Below are 13,677 nucleotides of genomic sequence, written 5' to 3' on the forward strand. Positions count from 1 at the left end.
GATGGGGGTGTGTACTTCTCTGCACCTCTGGAAGTCCACTATCAACTCCTTTGTCTTTGCGACGTTGAGGGTGAGATGGTTGTCTTGACACCAGTGGGTCAGGGCGCTGACCTCCTCCCTGTAAGCCGTCTCATCACCATTGGTGATAAGACCCACCACTGTAGTGTCGTCCGCAAACTTCACAATGATGTTGGAGTTGTTAGTGGCTGTGCAGTCGTAGGTGTAGAGTGAGTATAGGAGAGGGCTCAGTACACACCCCTGTGGAGCACCAGTGTTCAGTGTGATGGGGGATGAGGTGATGCTGCCCAGTCTGACCACTTGGCGTCTGTCAGACAGGAAGCTAAGGATCCAGCTGCAGAGGGAGCTACTCAGTCCTAGATCCTGCAGTTTCCTGTCCAGCTTCGAGGGAACGATGGTATTGAATGCTGAGCTGTAATCTACAAACAGCATTCTCACATACGTGTCTCTCTTCTCCAGGTGTGACAGGGCAGTGTGTAGTGTCAGGGCTATGGCATCATCAGTGGACCTGTTGTGGCGGTATGCGAACTGTAGAGGGTCCAGTGAGTCGGGTAGTGCAGAGCAGATGAAGTCCCTGACAAGCTTCTCGAAGCATTTGCTTACGATGGGGGTCAGGGCTACAGGTCGCCAGTCGTTCAATGAGGAGATGGTGGAGGATTTGGGTACAGGGACGATGGTGGCCATTTTGAAGCAGGCTGGGACTACAGACAGAGAGAGGGAAAGGTTGAAGATGTGCGTGAACACTCCAGCCAGCTGAGCCGCGCATGACTTGAGGACGCGGCCGGGAATCCCGTCCGGACCAGTAGCTTTGCGTGCGTTCACCTTCCTGAAGCACTTCCGCACATCCTCCTCCACACTGACGTCATCCGCGGTGCGCACACTGTCCGGTCTCATGGTGTTCGCTGTGTCGAATCTAGCGTATTATTCTGTCTTCATTAAAATTAAACTACAATACAAATTATATACTGTTCTTTCTTTCTACTGTACTTTGTAAGTGCACAAACTTAAAAATTCAGTTCAATTTCATTAGAAAACGTTACTGGGTTAAATAATTATTTAACCCAGTAACGTTTTCAATGAAATTGTCACTGTTATAGCTGCTTTTTAGTATGTATTCCCAAAAGTATTTGCTTGTCTGCCTTAACACACATATCACTTCGAGTGACATGCCATACTTAATTCATTGGGTTTAATATGATGTGGGCCCACCCTTTGCAGCTATAACAGCTTTAACTCTTCTGGGAAGGCTTTCCACCAGGTTGGCACACTGACGTCGAATAAGGGCTGGCTCACAGTCTCTGCTGTAATTCATTCCAAAGGTGTTCTGTTGGGTAGAGGTCATTTTGTCATGTTTGAAGAGGAAAGGGCCAACTCAGTCCAGCAGGGCGTGCTTTACAGCACTGCATCTGACCCCTTGCGTTTAGTTATGTAAGGCTTGGATGCAGCTGCTCAGCCAGGGAAACACATTCCAAGAAGCTCTCTAAGCGCTGTTCATGAGCTAATATGACGACCACGTGAAATTTGGGGCATCTGTAGCAGTTGGTGACCACTGTGTGCTTCCCAGTTGTGTCAACTTTGTTATAATATCACTAATAGTTGAGTGTGGATATTTAGTAGTGTTGCACAGGTGGCATCCTATCATGGTACTGTACTAAATTCACTCCTGAGACCCATTCTTTCACAAATGTTTATAGAAGCAGTCTGCATGCCTAGATGCTTGATTTTATATACCTGTGACCATGGAACTGTTTGAAATACCTGAATTAGATGATTTGGACGAATTAGTTAATGCTTTCGCCAATATAATGCACTTCATTATGGATAATGACACTATTATACTGTAAGATCTGTTTTCTTCACACCTTTGTACTTTCTGTTTTTCGTGTTTCACAGTAGCACCACACTATAATAGAGACAGAAATAGTCCCACAATGCCATAGTAACCGTTTCAGTAGTTAAGTGATCCACTAGCAAAAGTAATATTTTTGTTTTATGAATGTCTGAGCAGTGGGGATAACACCTGTGCAGCTTGAATTCTCCTTGATGATGCAGGTGGAATTTGATTTATTCTGTGCAATAGATGGAAGATGTGCATTTATCACTAGGATTAGAAAGCGCTGAGAGTCATTCTTAAATAAATGGACATTTCAGAATGTATTTTTTTAAGTCACAAGGACATCTAGTTTCATAGAGGACATTCCTGATTGATGAGTAGGACACCTTTAATCCAAAGGTATCACTGTCCTTCATGCTAAAGAGGCACTTTCTTCCTTTTGTGTTTCAGAAAAACTAACATTGATTGAACATGTGTGTGTGTGTGTAGGTGTGTTCAGGCAAAGTATAGTTCAGGCATCGTTTTGTGCCAGCAGAGGATTTGAACATTTCAAGCAACCCCAGCAGTAACCTTCAGCACAAATCAATATAATATTTAAGAAGTTGTCAAACCCAAGCTGATTAATGCTCATGTTTTTATAAATAATAACCCATTATACCCATTTTAGCATTACAATATTTTAACCACCACGAGAAGGTCAGAGCAAACCTAAGTGTTGAGGCACAGAGAGGGTCTGTACTGTAAAAGAAAGTGAGCTGTACATAAGCCATACAAAGGGCACTTAGTACAGAGTGGATGCCACTTGGGAATCTTTGAGCCTGGCCATTTTCCTCTGGTTTAACAGCTTCAGTTCTCCATAACCCCCCCCATCCTGAACCCATGAAACACAGAGAAAATATGTCAATTTGACATAAAGCACCGCATAGTGCTTGTTAGAAATGCTATACGAAAGTGACTACAGTGTTTAATTCAAATTATTTCTATAAAATATTTATGTTTTTATAAAAACTATTCAACCTGTATTCACAAGCTCGATCAGCAGGACAAACCTGCTTATGTTTCTTTTCTGTGTTTCATTTTATTTCCATATTCATTGGCATTTTTTGACCTTTGACTTCTCTTAACTTCTTTGTTCGGATGTCTTGCTTATCAGTCTTTGAATACAAGCCATCTGCTAATTCTTCCATCTGTTAACATGTGACGCACTGATGCTTATGGGAAATGGTGCTTGTGAAAAATGTCTAAAAGCAAAATATTAACTGAGCAACACAACAACATGCAGCTTTGTGATTACAGGGAATAATTCATTTAAATGGGAAAATTAATTAACACAGTGTGTGTCCGCGTAGGTGTGTGTGGTGTTATCTTCATCATGACAGCAAGTCCTAATCAAAAGTTTCAGAAAAAAGCAGTCTGACCACAGAGAGTGACAGCTACAGATATCCACGGGGCTCAAATACCTCTTGAATCCATGTCTTTGTGCGAGGGCACAACAGCTGTATCCGTGCATTTCATTTTAATTCTTCTCCTCTGAATGCAGGAGGTGAGGATTCTTTTGGGGGAACTCTGCACATATGCAACTTGACATCAACAACAGGGGCATATTTTGAGGCAGATGCTGCGTTCAATAATTCACATATTTATTCAGAGGCAGCACACAGGGTTTGATGAAAACTTTCTCCTTGTTTCTTCTTGGAATGCATAAATATGCAAACTGTTAAGTAAAACTTCTATTCCCTGTGTACTCACCGTGGCTGCTATATTGACTAGTTAAGTGCATTGCCAGTTTCACCCCATCATCTATGGGGAATTCAACTTTTTTTTTCCCTTTAACATTTGTTTTTGTTCCAGTATCCTGAGGGTGCCCGATGAGTCATGCACTTCTGAGCGTTTGTTCCAGTCCATCACAATGTTGTACAGCATCCTACAAGTTTAAACCGAACTCTGAAAGCTTGATTTACATTTGTAAATGGTGCATTTGTTACATTTTACCAAAAGATAGGCTTAACTACCATGAACTCATCCTTGAATTTTAAATGCATTTTGAAGCCAAAACCCCTGAATGTTCTTCGCCATTGCCATCTTGATTTTTAACAAGAGGTTACCATTATCAGTCATCAGCCTCTGCTACCGAACTTGGTTAGCAAGATACACCCATATGGATGCATCTTACAGACACGGATGCCTGCTAATTAGTGCTAAGTAGCAAACTACTACAACAAAAAATTCACTCAGCAAAACAGAAGCACAGAATTCCCGGAGAGTGTACATCACAACAGGCCATATTATTGAAATGCTAAAGAGTAGATTCTATAAGTGCAAATGAGTGAGAAATTAGTGAAGATAAATGTAACTGGATGTAAATGTCTGTACCCACAGATCATATTGTACCTTTTTCATTTTTTATCTGCAATTTTCACTCATTTTAGTTGAATGAGTGATGTTTACGATAAACACAAACTTTGCCTAAACAAAATCACATAAGGCAAAGGTATATATATATATATATACAGATATATATCTAAATGAAAAGCTTCTGCAGAATCAGTATCAGTTTTACTTGTTTAGTGATGGGGCTAGAAAAAACAAAGTGCTCACATACGAGATAACTCTTAGTGACAGTCAGGCGAGAAGAGAAAAAGCAGTAAAACCACCAACATAACTAGGCTCATGGAGGGCAGCCACCTGCTTTGACCCTTCGATGTGAGGAAAAGGCAAACAGAGAAAAGAAGAAGACCTGACAGTTTGCAGGTTTGTGGTGCCAGCAATTGCAACAATGTTGAGAACAGAAAAGGAAAAAAAATGCTATTTTATGTGGATATAAAATATCCTGTTCATAGCATGATAATAATATAAATATCCTGTACTATCATGGAGAAATAACTGAAAAGTAACACTTACTTTTCCTGTTGAAAGCATTGACACCGGTCAAAACTGGATGAAATAAAAACTAATAGGATGTTCAAGACTGCTGCAGTGTGCCGTGTTTGAACTTCTGATATCATGAACTCTCTGCTGTTTGGTTTGACTCTATTTGAAAAAAAAAGAAGGAAAAAAGACGGAAAGAAAGAAACTTCTACAAAGACAGCACAATGACTTTGAAGTCACAGTCAGGTACTTTGTTTTTTGAGGACGTTACATAGTATACTGAGGTGACAGTGAGGTAATTTTAGGTGGCGTGTAGTCATGGTTGACTTTGTGTAGCCGTCCGCTTGTGAGAGTGTGTGTGTGTGTGTGTGTGTGTGTGTGTGTGTGTGTGTGTGTGTGTGTGTGTGTGTGTGTGTGTGTGTGTGTGTGTTTGACACCACAACACAAAAGCTGAGCAGCTCTGTGGCCTTGAGAGCATTTACTGTTGTTTCCTGTCAAAAACTTGACAGGTCACTCCACTCTTTCCCGCTTAGAATAGAAGAGAACAAATTAGAATATATGAAAAAAAAACAACAAGAAACTGGAGGGAAAGGTGTCTTTTTTTATTATTATTATTTAATACTATGGAGAAACAAATCATTGTTGTCCCTCACTAACATGGAATGTTTCTCATACTTTAAAAGACGGGACACAGTAACTTTATCATCTTATATTTAAGACTTTTTTTCTTCTCTTTTTATTCACCCCTTTTCTTTTAGACTACCAGTTTTCTGTCAGAGGCCCAGTTTTCTTCAGAGTCACCAGAAACCCTGGACCCACTTTTCAAGTTCCATGAGACCATTGCTAAGGTAGGACCATGTAATTATTTCTAATTCTAGCAAGAATTGTGACTGTTATGACGACTTTACCATGTAAGGCAGGATCTCTTGATTTGGGACATCTGTGCTACATATGGTATTTTCTACGCTGTGAATTTTGACAAAATTAGGAGACAAATGTAAAGAATATGAAGTTCTTCCAGTTGGAAAAAAAAAATGAAAAAGCATATATGTTCATGGTTTATCCTGACTTGGGAAGTGCTTGGTTAAGAATGTCGGTAAACAGAGCATAAAATCTGAAAGGTAGAACCCTATGTAAAGGAGTGTATAGTTTGATATCACTGAGTGCACTGCTGAAGAAAGCCCATGCCATAAATGTGGTTTAAACTTTCTTGTCCCAAATGAGATTATCTCCTCCATCAGAAATTGCTAAAATACTACACTGTAAGCTTGTCTGTGTTGAATGAACCTGGGATAACAACTTTTACTCAATGTCTAAGCGTTATGGAAAAATAGTTTAATCCTTTAATCAAATAGAGCCAAAACAAAAGGCAACAAAACAATCTCACTTGTAAGAGGAGAGAAAACAGACTCAAATTGTAGACATATACCAAGTGACAGACAATAAGCGAGCTGCACCACAGGGTTGTAATGCTGGCTGCTGATGCCTGTGACAGTCCAGACAAGCCAGTTCACCATGCAACAAATGAGACATCCTTCATGCGTAAATACATGCTGTGTGGCTTTCTGTTCACAAGATTCTCCCAATCAAAATAGTTGTCAGTCAAATATCATTTTATTAACAAAAACACAAACATTCTTATTATTATTACTGCAATAACCTTATCAGTATTCCTTGCTTTGTAAGGAAGGTTTAATTGGATTGGACAACTTTTGCAGATGGAAAGAACAAACTGGGTCATTTTGCAAAAATTTGTTATTTATAATAATGTAAATTAATGTTAAATTTGATAATCCAGCTACACATTTGTTTTTCACTTGTCTAGTTCATTGTTGTGCTGTAGGCTAAAGCCTATCCCAGACCGTCCTCAAGGTGCAACAGGTTGAGAGGTGGGATATACCCTGGACATGGTGCCAGTCTGTTGGAGGACTAACTCATTTTGATAATTAGCCCATTCTACTTTAAAGTCTTTAGCGTTGCATTACAGAATCTGATACCTGCTGTGCTTCGAAACGGGTGGTGCATCATACATGCAGGACAGGGGTGTCCGAACTCCGGCCCGCGGGCCAACTGCGGTCCGCGATCCATTTTTAATTGGCCCGCCAGTAATTTTATAAATAGAATAGAATATGGTCCGCACTTCAACTTTTGCTTGAGCGTATTGCACTTCTTAGTTTTAACACCAGGGGGAGCTACTGTTGATCAAGGCAGTTGCTCCACCAAAAAGGACAATCAGAAGAAATTTACCCCAAGTTACTAAACATGGCAGAACCAAAGAAGCGAAAGGTAGAAAGTGAGTGCAGAAAATTTCAGACACGGTGGGAGAGTGAATATTTCTTCAAAGAATTCAAGGGGACGTGTGTCTGTTTGATCTGCACTGAAACTGTGGCGGTTATGAAAGAGTATAATGTACGACGTCATTGTGAAACCAAACATCAGGCCTATGCATCCTACACTGGTGCTGAGCGAGAGCAGAAATTAAAGCAAATGGTAGCTGTCCTGCAGGGTCAGCAACAGTATTTTTTTCGTGCTCAAAAGGTCCAGGAAAAGGCTCCAATAGCCAGCTATGAGGTCGCCCAACTCATCGCAAGACATGGCAAGCCTTTGTCAGATGGAGACCTCATAAAACACGGCCTCGTTAAAGTCACCGAAATAATGTGGAAAAAGTGCAGGACTTCAACAACGTCAGCATGTCCAGAGATACAGTTGTGCGATGCATTGAAGACTCGTCGGCCAACATTAAACTGCAACTGTCTGATAAAGCTGTGCTTTTGATTTTTACTCCATCGCATGCGATGAGAGCACCGATGCCACAGACACCGCAAAGCTGCTAATTTTTTGCGGGGAGTGGACGAGAGCACGAGCGCTTTAGGTGAGTAAAAAATATATTCCACAGTACCCGTGTGTTAATGTGCAGGTACACATGCTTCAAATATCAATAATGCGCATCAATTCTGTCACTACCCTGCTTTTGCGCACCACTTTCTTATATGCGTTTTTCTTGTTAAGACACAGAGTACACGCCGCTGTGCACAGCGCACGCACACGCAAAGTCAGCTGATCTCATCTGATGCAGATTTGCTCCTTGATCAAGTGACATTTGTCCGGATTTTTAGCACGAGTGGCGATCAGCACCGCGGCTGGATGGCCCGATTTACATACCCAGCGCAGCTGATACTCACCACAATAATTTACTAGGATTATATGGACTCCTGTTATTAAGTCCAGTTCAGTCTGTTAATGTTGATAACGGTTTCAAGCGAACGTTAATAGTGTTGCTAAGCCTAATAACTTAAATAACAAACTTGAAATGTACCCGTCCCATTTTCCCCTTTATTGTTTTTTCTCTGTACTGTAAATCTTCTGTCTAAGAAGAAATCTGAGGCTGCTGTTCTGAGAATGAGCTACCAAAGCTTTTTCTGAATAAATCAATAAAGATCCATTTATGGAAAGCTGTGATGAAGGTAGTTTTGTCTTTAATTATATTCAACAATATAACATATTCAGCCACTTTTAAGTGATTTTTCTAACTTTAATACACTAAAGTTAAGGTTATATACCTAATTTCTTGTAAGTGGCCCAGCCCCTCCTATATTTTTATGTATGTGGCCCTCAGTGAAAAAAGTTTGGACACCCCTGATGCAGGAACACTGGTACCAGGCTTCTGCTGTTGCTAGGCAGCTGCAAAGCCAGCTGCTGTCAGTCACTTAGCTGGTGTAGCAAATGAAATTAGCAGGGTCATTAGCTAAGTAAAGCATAAAAAGTCACAATCCATTTTAGCTGCAACAGTCAATGCCCAGAATCTATTGATATTTACTGGAGATGAGCAGGCTTTGCAGGAACAATCACTTTATGTTCAGTTCCTCAGTACAGCAGATCTAATGAAGCCCTGACTCTGAAGAAAAAAAAGCAAAAGCAGAGATGTGGTTTCACATCTTTGAAAATACGCACATTCAGGGCAGCTTGCCAGAAAACTTGTAAGGTGTTTCAGGGAAGTAAAAAAGACAACTTGAGGTTAAATGCACTGCATGTTTATCCACAGCCATCCCTTGTGATTGCAGCCTTCCTTTCTTGTTCTTTTGCTATAGTTGTGACATATTTTTTCCTCTACAATGACACCTCTGTAAAAGTCAGAATAAATTCACACTGCTTATATAAGATGTTGCCAAATTAGGATTTCCATCTCAGCTAACAGGACCTTTTTAAAATAGCCCTTGCTGTTAGGAGGAACACTCTCATTGCTTATAAATGCCACCAGCTTACCATAGCTATCACCGCTGTGGTAAGCTGTCACAGCATACAAATTACATAAGGCACAGTGACATTTTCATTATCTTTTATGGAGCCCAGCTCTAAATGAAGACACTTCATTTTGTTATGTCCCTACCTTGGCACCTCATATGTGAGAAATTACACTTAGTTTACAAGTACCACCCTGGCAGAACTGTAGTAGCTCGTCCTACTCCTGTGTAGGTTTGTTCTCTGTAAACAAAAGACATTTTTATTCTTTGATGCAGAGAGTGGAGATGGAACCAGATAGAAGCAGACAAATAACTGAAATCACTGGCATTTATACAGGTTGATTATTTTATGATTATTTGTCTTGACTGTGTTTATTGTCACAGTGTAAAGCTTGATGTGGAGATCGCACACAGACAGAAAACCTGGTGCAGTGCTGTGTCTCAATGGGGATTGCCATAAACGGATTACCAGATGTGTGTGCCTGGAAATTATATCTAGATTTATGAGTTAAGTTTATTACTGACTATTTATTACTAATTATTTCCTGCAGCTCCTGGGTAATAGAAGTCTTCTAAAAAAGAAGAAGAAAAAAAGCAACTACAGCTCATTTTCTTCTCTTTCATTTCACAAAAGCATAACAACCACAGTGCCCCAGTTAGTATAATGATAAATGATAAAATGAATTATTGTCCATTTAAAACCATACACAGCTGCGATTTCTATGATGGAAAGGGACACCAGAGAATCATTGTATGACAGAGAAATTAACATAAAGCTTAAACGCAAAAAGACTGAATGCAATTTTGTCTTTTTTCATTCTTTTTATGCTTTCAAAAAGCTGGAACTCTATTTCGGCAGTTATTTAACTGCCAACAGTTGATACTGCATTATCTAAATTCAGCTCAAATGTAAGCAAAACAGGTTTCAGTGGTGAGTGTGTGGTCATTTGTACATGTGTGTGTACCGGCAGCGTAAGGTGTCATTGTTCACAGTGCAGGTGACCTTCATGTCCATCCCATCCCTGCTGGATGGTGATTGCTCGCCTAAAAAGCACCTGGTTGGCAGCTCATTTTTCTCCCTTGATTTTCATTCAACAGCACCTCTTCCATTCATCTGGACAAAAACGGTGGAAACTTACTGACCTTAAAAACAAATACCAAACAATAATGGCAGGTCATTCTTGTGGTTCGGCGTGTTTCACGGTATTGCAGCATGCTTCATATCACCTCCAACTTTATCCACAGTTGTGGGTTGACACAGATACTGGCTTGGGTCAATAAGTTTCACTTTATAACGACTAAATAAGTACTCTCTCATGTGAGTTACTGTACTTTTGCAAACACAATGGAAAAGGTCACAGATCGGCTTTTATTAAGTGTTAATTTATGTCTTTCACTGAGCAGCAGAGCTTTCTAGGTCTCGCATTGTTCTGTATGCTTCCTACCGCTAAGACCAGGTGTCCCAGAAACATTTTTCTTAGAGAAACTCGAGGCAATGAGATACACTGAGAGGCAAATAAAGGAAATAAACTTACACTCTGACAGCTGAATGTTTTTTTAGATGTATAACACTGCATAACACAATGATGCGAGGTTGTAAAGTCAGTGGAAGTATAGAACTTTACAAACCATTTCACATGTAGACCGCATGCTTGAAAATGAAGTTTGACATTGTGACAGTAGCATAACTGTGTTTGATGACTGATGTGCTCCACTGGCAGGGGAGATAACACATATGCCAAATGTTTCCTAGCTTACTCATTCCCCACTTTTTGGAGAGGAAGGCTGATGGTAAGATGACCTGGAGGAGAAAACAAGTTGAGGTTTGGGTTAGGAAAAGTGATCCACATGTAGCTTAAGCATGTTTTACTGCCTTCCCACATACTTTCACTTTCCACTATATTACAGGGCGACCGTGGTTCAGGGGATTGGGAAGCTCATCTTGTAACCGGAAGGTTGCTGGTTCGATCCCTAGCTCTGTCTGTCTTGGTCGTTGTGTCCTTGGGCAAGACACTTCACCTACTGGTGATGGCCAGAGGGGCCGATGGCGCGATATGGCAGCCTCGCTTCTGTCAGTCTGCCCCAGGACAGCTGTGGCTACAACTGTGGTTTGCCTCCACCAGTGAGTGAATGAATAGTGGAATTGTAAAGCGCTTTGAGGGCCTCGAAAAGCGCTATATAAATGCAATCCATTATTATTATTATTATTATTATTATCGTCCTGTTTGCTAGTTTTTAGTTCCAGTGGTCAGATTTGACCTTTCTCTGCTTTAGTTTCAGCCTCCTACAATAAATGATGTCACAATGTAGCTTTAAATGTTTTTTATAACATCCACTTCTATTACTTGAAGTTCTTCAGCTGTCTTTAAAACCAGCAGTTGTAATTACGCTCGCTTTCTCAATCAACTCATCCTGGCCAATTTGCCCTAACCGCTTTCCTCGCCTGTACTACTGGAAATGTTTTTTAAGTTTTTTGCACAGTCACGTAAATTGTTAAGCTTGTAATTATACCTTTAAAATGCTGCACACTTGTGTGCAGTTATCCCAAATGATTCAACCAGTATGCCAGTTAAATTTAGGCGGTGATGTTCCGGGAGGAAAAGGGTCACATCTAATGTGCTTTTAAGAATGACAAACGGTTAGGTTGTACTTCATGGTTGTAACAAAAGGAGGGTGTGAGGACGATTGTACACACACAGAAAATCTAAAGTAGGAGTATTGCAGTTTTCTGCATTTTAGATGGACAGACAAGATTTTTTTAAGTGCTTATATGAAGAAAAAAAATGTTAAAGGTCTTTGAAACCCAGTGACTCACCTACCCAGTGAGCAACACTCAAATGGTCAAATATTTGGGCACATCAGTGGTTTAAACCCTGGAGTGGATATCTCTGCCCTGTGTTTTCAGACATTTAGAGAAAGAAATATTCCTAGCTGACAATTCATGCCAAACATTCAGGTTTGTTTCGTACTCACCCTTTTTTTTTTTTTTATCACATAGACTGAAAAAAAAAGTTTTTATTTACAGATGAGTCCTGTAATCTCTGGCAAAGCTCGTCCGTGTGTATGAGGAAGGTTGCAGCCATGGTGGGCGGAGGAGAAATAGCGCTGTCATTTGGCCTTAATCATCACATCCTTGGAGATCAGGCAAAGTGCCAGATGTTATTTGTGCAGGTTGTAAAATGAAGGGAGAGAGAGAGGGGGGGGGAGAGAGGGAGAGAAGGCCAAAAGTACACTGACACAACATGTCATCATGAAGGGCAAATAGGAGGAGGCAGAGATGTTATTCTCCATGTTAAATATTCAGACTGGGAGAGGAATACAGAAAGGCAGAGAAGTCTGTGACCTCTTTTGGACTTGTGTGTATGTTTGTGTGCCTGGACTTATGTTGTGAAGAAATGAAGCCATTGTGGTGACCAAACGCCCCTCATCGGGTCAAAGTCTTTATCAACAAAATCATTCAAATATGGGTGAAAACATACAAGATGAGGTTAGGATGAGCACACGTTACAGATATGGTAAGTTACCAGGAAAAGAATGTATATCACTGTAATGTCCTTTTGAGTATAGGGAACAGGAAAGTGTGTGTGTGTGTGTGTGTGTGTGTGTGTGTGTGTTTTCCGAAATGTCAGCAAGTCTGCAAGAGACATGGAGACACAAACACTTTTGCATATCTTGTAGTTATAATGAAAAAAGTTTTTAATAACATAAAAACATACTTAGTTTTTGTGCCAACTGATTCTACTAATAGTAATACCTGCATGTTGTCTATGTCAAATATTCTGATCAATTTATTTACTTATTGTTAGTTAAATAAATCACATGTCCTTCAACATTGTGAATCACACACAAAAAATGGTCACTTGGCTGAAAATCAAATCAACAGAAATCTCAAGATAATCCTAATCGTTTCTCTTGTTTTGTCACCATCATACAGCAGAACAAATAAGATTATGCCTGTGAGGACATTAGTGCATTGCACCAGCAAATAGCAAGTCATCTCAGGACAAAACAAATTACTTACAGCAATAATATGACTTCAGAAAGCTGGGGTCAGGGTGCTAGTTTAGCTCACTGGGTTGAACAGGCACCTCATATGTTATAAGGCTATTGCAGATGCCCGGGTTTGAATTTGCTCATGTCCATTTGCTGTACGTCTTCCCAGTGCTCTCTCTTTCTCTCTTTCTTCTCTCTCCTAGCTTTCCTTTTAAGAAAGCACTCCCCAAAAATACTTAAAAGAAAGCTGGGGTCATTTTAAGGAAGAATCCTAAGTGTGCCCAAAGATAGATGGCTAAAAGACAAATGAGCTCACTCTCCATTCCAGTGTGACAGGGCAGAATTTGTACTTGCTTCAAATAAAATTAATTATTCCTTAAAATCATAGAGTTCTGTCAGAATGAACATTCAATCCTTAAAATTGAGTGGCTCTAAAAGAGAATAGGGTTGAACTCTTAATGGAGACAGAAAAATAGCTCATGGCAACAACACGTCTTGGACATTAGCTGATATACATCTGATATACAGTCTCACTACAATGCAGTAGGATGAGCTGGTGTCACAAAATGAGAAAATGAATGTTTGTATGTGTCATGTTCTTCTGTTTAACAGTTGCAGATATGAATATGTATTTTTTCTTTCTCTCTTCTTATTGCATCAGTGTTTTATCGTCTTTCTCTGTGTATCATTCTCTCTGTTTTATCCTCACAGCAACACCGAACC

At 40.2% G+C, this 13,677-nt stretch overlaps 1 protein-coding gene across 1 annotated transcript in view; it reads left to right on the top strand.

The window, feature by feature from the left end:
• The window catches only part of LOC120738575 (inactive N-acetylated-alpha-linked acidic dipeptidase-like protein 2), a 466,433-nt gene that overhangs the window by 364,586 nt on the left and 88,170 nt on the right, over window positions 1-13,677 (top strand). The window contains exon 15 of the mRNA XM_040039869.1: window positions 5,479-5,568. Within this exon, the coding sequence (XP_039895803.1) occupies window positions 5,479-5,568 (90 nt within the window). The remainder of the gene's footprint in view (window positions 1-5,478; window positions 5,569-13,677) is intronic.

This window comes from Simochromis diagramma, unplaced genomic scaffold, assembly GCF_900408965.1.
Source record: "Simochromis diagramma unplaced genomic scaffold, fSimDia1.1 OVJJ01000026.1, whole genome shotgun sequence".
NCBI lineage: Eukaryota > Metazoa > Chordata > Actinopteri > Cichliformes > Cichlidae > Simochromis > Simochromis diagramma.